Source organism: Belonocnema kinseyi, chromosome 9, assembly GCF_010883055.1.
Source record: "Belonocnema kinseyi isolate 2016_QV_RU_SX_M_011 chromosome 9, B_treatae_v1, whole genome shotgun sequence".
In the NCBI taxonomy this organism is placed as follows: Eukaryota; Metazoa; Arthropoda; class Insecta; order Hymenoptera; family Cynipidae; genus Belonocnema; species Belonocnema kinseyi.
The window spans coordinates 107,529,107-107,539,129 of record NC_046665.1 but is presented as its reverse complement, the minus strand read 5'-3'; the positions used below and the strand labels follow the sequence as shown (position 1 = coordinate 107,539,129).

Sequence of the window (10,023 nt, the reverse complement as noted above, 5' to 3'; positions counted from 1 at the left end):
TCTCTCTCTCTCTCTCTCTCTCTCTCTCTCTCTCTCTCTCTCTCTCTGGTGTTTTCCTTTTAATTCTAACTCTCTTGTTCTCCTGGTCCCTTTCTACCTCATCTTCCCCAGACACTCTTTTCCTTTTTTCCTCCCCTTCACTGCTAGTCGCGCTTGCCTTTTTTTGCCATTCGTCCAGACTTCTGTTCGAACCCGCGTTGCCTAATTTGTTAAGGCGCTGTAAATTTGAGGGCCTTCCCCGTTGCTTGCCCGTACCTGAGTCCGCTACCCTCCCCTCCCGGGTCGACTTCTCGGCACTTTCATCACCGCTGCTGTCACTGCGATCAACGTCACCCATCCCCCCACTTTCAATGCTTTCAGCAACGTCAGCTGTTGTAGCCACTACGGTTTTCTGCTCTGTGAGATCGTCCAGTAACTGTTTCCCTCTGGCGCCATTTTGTGGACTTCGCGTCTTCGGCATCCTACCTTACCCAAAGCTCCGTGACGTTTCCCGCCTTTATTTCCTACCCCTTGCCCTTCTTCCTTTACACTCGCTCTCCGCACTTTCTGCCTTTTCTACATCCACTCACCCTTATTTCCTTCACCAAAGCCAAAAATGCACCACTTGACAAAAAGAGTTCTTTCGCGGTCGGTACCGGAAACGGAAGCCCGTTCAAATCCAAATCAAATAGCATATAAATCCAATTTATATTCAAAACAAATACAAATGCAAATTCAAATGCAAATCATTAAAATTCAAAATAAAAGAAATGTAAATGCAAATTCAAATGCAAATCCTATTCAAATCTCATTCCCATTTAAATTCAAGTCATATTCAAAACAAATGTAAATGTAAATTCAAATGCAAATCTTATTCAAATCTAAATCCTATTCAAATCCAAATCAAATATAATTCAAATTCGAATTAAAATCAAAAAAAATCTAAATACAAATTCAAATGCAAATCCTATTAAAAGCTAAATCCCACTCAAATCATATTAAATTCAATTCAAATCCAAATCAAATACCAGTAAAATTAAAATTAAAATCAAATCTAAATGAAAATTCAAATCCTATTAAAATCTAAACCTTATTAAAATTTAAATCCTTTTGAAATTCAATCAAATACCATTCAAATTCAAATTAAATTCAAAACAAATGTAAACACAAATTCAAAAGCAAATCCTATTAAAATTTAAATCCCCTTCAAATCCAAATCAAATACCATTCAAATTCTAATTAAATTCAAAACAAATGTAAATGCTAATCATATTATAATCTAAATCCTATTAAAAACTGAATCCTATTTAAATCCAAATCAAATGCGATTCAAATTCGAATTAAAATCAAATTATATATATGTCAAAATCCAGATCAAATTCAAATCAAATCGAAATCCAACTCCAAATCGATCCAAATTAAATCCAACCTTACATTACATCCAAATCCAATACACATTAAATTAAAATGACATCGAAATATGAATATGAATATTAACATCCAAATCAAATACAATTTAAACCCAAATGTAATTCAAACCCAAGCCTAAATTATATAAAAATAAAATTTAAATTCAATTACAAATAAAGTGCAATTCAAATCCAAATCATATTCAAATCAAGTCCAAATCATATCCATATCATATCCAGATTACGAAAAATCGAAACTCTAAATCGAATCCAAATTAAGTCTAAACTTATATTACATTTAAATTCAAGTTAAATTAAATCAAAATGGCATTCAAATATGAATATGAAAATCCAAATAAAAGCAAATCAATTCCAAATAAAATAAATTGAAAACCAGAATCAAATGAAATTGCATAAAAAATCAAAAATCTTGTTTAAAAAAATATATAAAATACATACCTCTGTCACTGTCGTCATCGACTAAAATTATTTCTTCAAGCAAATGCGTTGGAGATCTGTTGATTACACTATGCACTGTCCTCAAAAGTGTACTCCAAGCTTCATTATGAAAAACTATGATAACTGTCGTATTTGGCAGACCTTCTGTGTTTGCATATCGTGATATACACCTGATAATTATTTACCCAAATTAATTTATATTTGTATAGTTTTTCAAAAAGATTATCGTCCCTTGTTTTTACAAAAATTCTAATTTTAAAAAACCAACCTCTTTTTTCTCACGTCAGGCAAAGACCTATTTAAAGGAATACGATCACTCGCCATTAAATTAAATCGATTAATCTGAAAAAGCTGCTGCATCACGTAAAAATCCTTTGATGGAATCAAAACTGGATCTCCATCCCTTCCTTCAAACGGTCGCGGATTGAACATATTTTTATTAATGAGATCTGTCAAAAAATTAAGAATCTATTTATAATATAAAAATTTAAATGATCTTTTTTTTTGAAATTCATTTATAGAAAATATTTTCACCTTTACTAATATTAGGACTTTTTAAAGGATCAACTGAATCCCCGATATAGTGACCTACCACTACATGTATTCCTCTACGATCTATGTAATCCCTTCCTCTTCCCGAACTAAAAAAAAATTAATTAATTAACGCATAAAAATAATATACTTCTTTTAATTTAAATTTTCTAATTTCTGGAATAAAATATCAATATCTGGCAATATTAAAATTTATTAATGCAATATTTTTTTTTTAAATGTTTTGTTGAAATATTTAATTTTCAAACAAGAAAAAATAAATTTTCAACCAGACTGATAAATCTTTGATAAAAAATGAATTCCTAAAAAGTGTAATAATTGATATTTCCACTGAAAAATATTTAATTTTTCAACTTAGAAAAAATGAAAGTAAACCAAAAAATACAAACTCCCAACAAAAGAGTTGAATTTCAAACCAAGAAATATTTTTTAAACAATAAAAAAAATAAAATCTTATCCAAAATGTTTATTTTGTAATTCATAAAGAAAAAAGAAAAAAGATCAATTTTTAGCAAAAATGAAATAGCTACATTTTTATTTTGAAAAATTAATTTTCAACCAAAGTTGTTTACTGTTTAACCAAAGAAATTAACTTTCAACTAAAATAATTCATTTCCAATAAATAAATAAAATTTAACAAAAAGTTGAATTTTCAACCCAAAAGATTAAATGCAGTTTCTCAAACAAAAAACAAGAAATTCGACGAAACATCGAATAGTTAAATTTTAAGTTAAAAAAATTAATTTTTAATAAAAAAAAAAAGAAAACTAATTTTCAACCAAATAGATTAATTTTCTACTACAAAATATAATTTTTCAACAAAAAATAGAACGGTTTAATTTTCACTTAGAAAAATAATTATTTGAGAAACTAAAATAAATTTTCAAAGAAAAAAAACTTGAATTTTCAACCCAAAAATATTCATTTTCTTAACAAAATAATTTAATTTTCGACTGAAACACAATATGTAAATTTTCAAAGGAAAAAGAACAAATTTTAGCAAAAATGAAATAGTTACGTTTTTAGTTTAAAAAATTCATTTTCAATCAGATTAGTTTAACTTTTCACCAAAGAAATCAACTTTCAACTAAAATGAGGCATTTTTCAATCAATAATAAAATTTAGAAAAAGGTTAAATTTTCGACGTAAAAGATGAATTTTCCACGAAAAAAAATTAACAAAATATTTTTACTTTCAACTATAAAAGATAAATATACAACAAACATTTATAACGAAATAGACAAATTTAAAAAAAAATAAAGATGAAATTTCAAGCAAAAGGATTAAACGCTGTCTTTTGAGGAAAAAAAATTAGACAGAAAATTTAATAGTTAAAATTTTAGTTGAAAAATTAATTTTCAGTACAAAAAAAACAAATTTTCAACCAATAAATAAATTTTTAACAAAAAATAGAAAAATAGTTTAATTTTCACTTAGAAAAATTTTCAAAAAAAAAGTTGAATTTTCAATCTAAAAATATTCATTTTCTTAGCAAAATTATTTAATTTTCGATTAAAAAAGACAATTTTTTAACATAATATGTAAATTTTCAACAGAAAAGAAATAATTTTTGAGCAAAAACGAAATAGCTACATTTTTAGTTTTAAAAATTCATTTTCACCCAAATTAGTTTATCTTTTAACCAAATAATGAATTTTCAACCCAAAAGATTAATTTTCTTCGAAAAAAAGAGCAATTTTTAACAAAATATTTAAATTTTCAACTAAAACAGATAAATATACAACAAAATTTTACAAAGAAATAGCCAAATTTTCAACTAAACAGATAAAATTTCAAGCAAAAAGATTAAATACTGTTTTTCAACAAAAAACTTTCGACAAAAAATCAAAGCTACAAAAATTAATTTTTAATTTAAAAAGAATATAATTTTCCACTAAATAAATAAAATTTCAACCAAGAAGGGTTAATTTTTTGAGAGAAAACAAAAAAATTTACAGCAAAATAGATGAATTTTCAACTAGAAAAGATAAATTTTCAACAAAAAATAGAATAGTTTAATTTACAGTTGAGAAAAATAATCATTTCAAAATTAAAATTAATTTTTAAAAAAGTTAAATTGTCATCCATACACATGAATTTAAAAAAAAATTAAACATTTTTAACAAAATATACGAACTATCAAACAAATTTTTTTCTGTTAAATATATAACAAAATAAACTTTCGAACAAGAAGATTAATTTCTTACGAAACAAGAAAAATTTTTAACACAATAAGTGCATTTTTAACCAAATTGTTGAATTTTTAACTTGAAAAGATAAATTTAAAATCGAAAATGAAACGGCTAAATTTTCAGTGTAAAAAAAAACAAATAATGATTTACGATAAATTCTTTAAATTGTTCAAGAACATGATATAATTTTTAACAAAAATATTAATTTTTAAGGCAGAAGATTAATTTTTCACCAAAAAAACATCAATTTTATTTTTTAAATATGTCATTTTTCAAACAAATAGTCAACTTTTCAATTTAAAAAAAAAATAAATTTACAATCGAAAATGGAACAGTTAAATTTTTAGTTTGGAAAAAAAAATAATTTCTAAGAAAAAATAACAAATTTTAAACCAAAAACATGAAGTTTTAATCCAGAAGATTAATTTTCTACAAAAAAAAGACAAATTTATATTAATCTACATTAAATTTCCACCAAATTGTTGAATTTCCCAATTAAGAGATTAATTAATAATAAAAATTCAATATGCAAATTTTTAGTACAAAAAAACGAATTTTTGAGCAAAAAAATTGTAATTTTCGACTTAAGAAGAGAAATCTTCAGCAAAAAAGAGAAATTCAAATTTTTGTTTAACTAAATAATTCAACTTTTTACCAGATTAGTACAATTTTTATAAAAAAAGGGTTTTTCACAAAATTTTTTAATTTTTAAACAATAACAATATTTTAACCAAATATATAATTTTTCTACCAAATGGTTGAATTTTCAGTTTAAAAAATTAATTAAAAACAAAATTTTTTGCAAGAAAATATTTTAAGTTTTCAATAAAGTGATTGCATTTTTAATAAGATAAATTTTCGAACAAAAAGAATAATTTTCTACCAAAAAAGACCAATATTTAACAAAATAAATGAATTTTTACAAAAATGGTTGAATTTTTAACTTAAAACGATACATTTTCAGCAAAACAGATGAAAAAAATTTTTTTTAATAAATAGCTAATTTTTCTAATAAATTAGTAGAATTTTTAGCAAACAAAAAAACGAAGTTTTTACAAAATTGTTGAATTTTTAGTATAAATAAAATCCAATTTTCAGTGTAACAAATTAATTTACAATCGAAAATGGAACAGTTAAATTCTTAGTTAAAAAAAATAATTTCCAAGAAAAAATAACAAATGTTTAACCAAAAAGCCGAATTTTGAATCCAGAAGATTAATTTTCTACGAAAAAAAAGGAAAATTTATAATGATCTATATTAAACTGCCACCAAATTATTGAATATCCTACTAAAAAGATTAATTAACAATAAAAAAATTCAATATGTAAATTTTTCGTAAAAGAAAATTAAAAATCAATTAAAAATGTAATAATTAAATTTCCAGTAAAAATAATTCATTTTATAAATAAATGCACCCCCCCCCCCCCAATTAACTAAAAGTCACCTTCAAAATATTATAACTCAATTTTAAAGAATACAAATATGGAAAATTCAACCCCACAATTAAGGGGCGAATTTTATGGTTCAATTATTTTAAAAATTCAGATTCTAGCCTTTTAATTGTTTATAAAATTATTTTTCATCACCTCTATCAATCTAAAAAAAAATTAGGCCTTTTTTTGGACGGCCCTGATAAATATACAAACCGAAAAGATTCAAACTCTTCCGCATCCTGAGCTTCATTTTTTGGCCAAATTAAAAACAGGCCACCTACACTCAATGTAACCAATAAAATGGGCCAAATGCGGCAAAGTCTACTGACTCTCGGCCACATCATTATTCAATTAATCAACTTCCATTTGGAGTGACTCAATATATTAATTAAGGTCTCCTCTTCTTATTATTTTTATAGCCAAGAGCTAATCAACTTTGGGCATTCCGAAACTATTTTCTTCAGATTTCAGTCAAATTTATCAGAGGAATTCGACTTTTATTATCATCTGTTTTTTGTCATCACTCTCTGGGGTCATCGTTGGTTCATAAAGGAAATTCTTCGTTTTACTACGCACTGAAAAAATTAGATCGTTAGATTTAAAATTAATTAAATTTTAATTAATGAAGATTGAATTTGCGAAAACAAATTTTAAAAAAAATCTACTGATGAAATAACAGCTTTAAAAATAATTTCAAAACAGTGAAAAAATAGTGATAAAAAAAAATGGTAGTGCCAAGAAGCTTTTAAGGGCATCTACCAGAATGGCACGTTTATATTTATATTTAAGGGCCTCATAATTTATTTTAAAAATGTTTTCAATTTGGTATAGGATTCAAAATATATAAGAGAATATCTGTCTAGCCTATTTGAATTTTTATTTTGTTTAAATAATGCAATTTTACTAATTTTTAACATGGAAGGTAACTTATTACAGGGCTTTAGTGCCCTTGCTAAAATAAAATTACTGATATCACATTATGTAGACGAATACAAATTTTCGAAAGGAAGTGGGAAGATGAAATTGATAATAATGAAAAAAATTCTTGGTGAATACAGTTTTTTTTAATAAAGACAAAATTAAGTTTTTGGGTTCTGTTTTGAAAACTGAAATTCTTTTCTCCCGAATTAAATAATAGGATTTAATAGAACCAAATAAGAAAATTAAACTATTTTTCGTTGAAAGATAATTTTTTATTTTGAAAAATCTATTACATTTTTGGATCTGAATAATTCGATGTTAGTTTAAAATTCGACTATTCGGTTAAATATTTAACTATTTTGTTTTAAATTGAGTTATCTTTTTTGAAAATCTATTTTCTTAACTGAAAATTTAATTATTTTATTTTTGGTTGAATATTGATCGTATTTAGTTGGAAATTTAAATATTACATTTTTCATTGAGTCAGCCATTCAATAAATTAGTTGAATTTTCAACCAAAAATAAAATTAGTTTTTTCAGTTAAAAAAAAATAAAATTAATAATTTTCACCCAAAAAGATAAATTTTAAAGCAAGAAGATTATTTTTTTACTAAAAAGGACAATAGTTAAATTTTCAGTTGAAAACAAAAATTTTCCATAAAAAAACACGAATTTTCACCCATAAGGAAACTTAAAAACATTAATTTTGTAGCAGAATTTTGTTTACGAAATACATGAACTTTTAACCCAATAGTTGAACTTTTGAATTGAAAAGATAAATTTAGAACTAAAAATGGAAAATTTAAATTTTCTTTAAAAGAAAAATGAATTTTCAGCCAAAAAGATAAATTTTAAAGCCAAAAGATTAATTTTCTACCAAAACCTACCAATTTTGTATAGAAATTATTTGAATGTTTAACCAAATAGTTGACTTTTCAACTATAAAAAAAATGTAGAATAAAAAATGAAACTGTTAAATTCTTATTAAAAAAAAAATAATTTGCAAGAAAAAACAACAAATTTTTAACTAAAAAAAATCAATTTTAAAGCCATAAGATAATTTATTTTCTTCTGAAGATTCATTTTTCAACTGAAAATTTATATATTCTATTTTTTGTTAAATATTGATCGTATTTATTAAAAAATTTAACTACTACATTTTTCACCCATGATTTATCTTCCTTTGTTAAAAATTCAACTACTTGAATAAAAGTTAAGAAATCAATTTTATTAGTTGAAAATTTCAATATTTTATTGCAATTTTTTTTGGTTAAAAATAAATATTTTGAAATTTTCTACCAAAAAAGAAAAATTTCTAACAAAATACATGGATTTTAAACCAAACATCTAAATTTACAACTTAAAAAGATACATTTAAAAAAACCAGATTATTCTGAAAAAAATTATTTTTCACCAAATTTTGGAATTTTCAGGCAAAAAGAATTATTTTTGAGAAAAAAAATCTTTAAACATTTTTTTTTAACTAAATAGTTCAGTTTTATACAAAATTAGTAAATTTTTTGATTTAGCAAATGTCTTTTTCACCTAATTGTTAAGTCTTTAACCAAATAATTGAATTTTCAACTTAAAAAGATAAACTTATTATCAAATGGAATTGCTAAATTTCATGTTAATGGAATTAATTCAAAAAAAGGAGAATTTTAAAAAAAGTGGTTTAATTTTTCACGAAATTGGTTCCATTTTCAACAAAAATATATATTTTAAAACAAAAAAATTACTTTTGTACCAAAAAACGCAAATTTTGAACAAAATATATGATTTTTCAAATAAAAAGATGAAATTTGATCAAAACAGATCAATTTTTAAATTAAATTTAATCAAACAGTTTAATTTTCACAAAATTGTTAAATTCTTTATAAGATAAGTTTAGAATGAAAAATGTGTTTTTTTAAACTTCAATTTAAAAAGAATTAATTTTAAATTTTTGAAGAAAGCGGTTCAATTTCCAACAAAAATATACATTTTCAAGTCAGAAGATTCCTTTTCTAAAAAAAAAATTTAAAAATACAATTTTCTTAACAAAGTACGTGAATTTTCAAACAAAGAGTTAAATTTTCAACTTGAAAAGATAAATTAAAAATAAAAATAGGAATTTTTTCATTTTTAATTGAAAAACAATAATTAAAAAATAAGAAATTTTCAAGCAAAAAGATGACTTTTGAATTAGCTACTAGAAAGAATAATTAAAAACAAAAATGCAATATTTTATAATTCAAAAACGGAATAGTTAAAGAAATTAATGTTTTGATGAATCTAATATTCAATATAAATATAAATTTTAAAGTGAGAAGATTAATGTTACACAAAAAAACTATTTAAAAGAAAATACATGAATTTTCATGTAAATAGTGTTATATTCAATTTGAAAATAAAAATGTAGAATAAAACATGGATGTTTAATCGTCATTTAAAAAAATAATTTAAACAAAAAACGAATTTTAAATAAAATCGTTATATTTTTCCACAAAATGAGCGGTTTGCACGATTAATGATTTACAGTTTTTATAGATTATCTCAGGTTTGATCTTTTGATAGATCCTGCTTTTTAAATATTATATTTCATTAAAAAAATAAATAATTAATTATAAATTAAAAACTCATTAAATCTTATTAATATCGTTTAAAATACATGACTTTTAACTATTTCTGTCTATTTTACTTACATTTTCGTTCATTCTGATCAGAATTTCCGATCTATGAATGAAACATCCTGTAGATTTGAGGAATATATCATCACCACACTGTAGAATAAATTCCCTTTCACCTGCACGTCTTCGGTTCACAAAAGGAAGTACCTGACTCTATAGAGTCGGTTCGTAAAACCAGAAAGGAAGAAAGAAGCCTTGGTAGCACTTATTTTAAGTCTCAAATCCTACTGAATTAATTTGCTGGAACAATTTTGCACTCCTGATCGGGAGGTTCCAGGTAGCTCTAGTGTCACTGAACCGAATACCGATCAAGGGAATGATCGTGATTCGGGGAATGATCGACGCACTGAGGCTGGTATTCGGCACGCAAAGATCGTTCTCCTTCGTGTCGTCTCGGCTTCCCGAACT

The 10,023-nt window shown here is 24.1% G+C and overlaps 1 protein-coding gene across 2 annotated transcripts in view; it reads right to left on the bottom strand.

Moving 5' to 3' along the window:
* Positions 1-10,023, bottom strand: part of LOC117179738 (polypeptide N-acetylgalactosaminyltransferase 13-like) — a 37,391-nt gene extending 27,368 nt beyond the window's left edge. For both annotated transcript variants that reach the window (XM_033371796.1, XM_033371797.1), the window contains exons 1-5: positions 9,631-10,023; positions 6,239-6,600; positions 2,382-2,488; positions 2,116-2,296; positions 1,848-2,017 (exon numbers count right to left, since the gene is read on the bottom strand). In XM_033371796.1, coding sequence (XP_033227687.1) covers positions 1,848-2,017; positions 2,116-2,296; positions 2,382-2,488; positions 6,239-6,369 — 589 coding nt within the window. In that variant the 5' untranslated portion in view covers positions 6,370-6,600; positions 9,631-10,023. The remainder of the gene's footprint in view (positions 1-1,847; positions 2,018-2,115; positions 2,297-2,381; positions 2,489-6,238; positions 6,601-9,630) is intronic.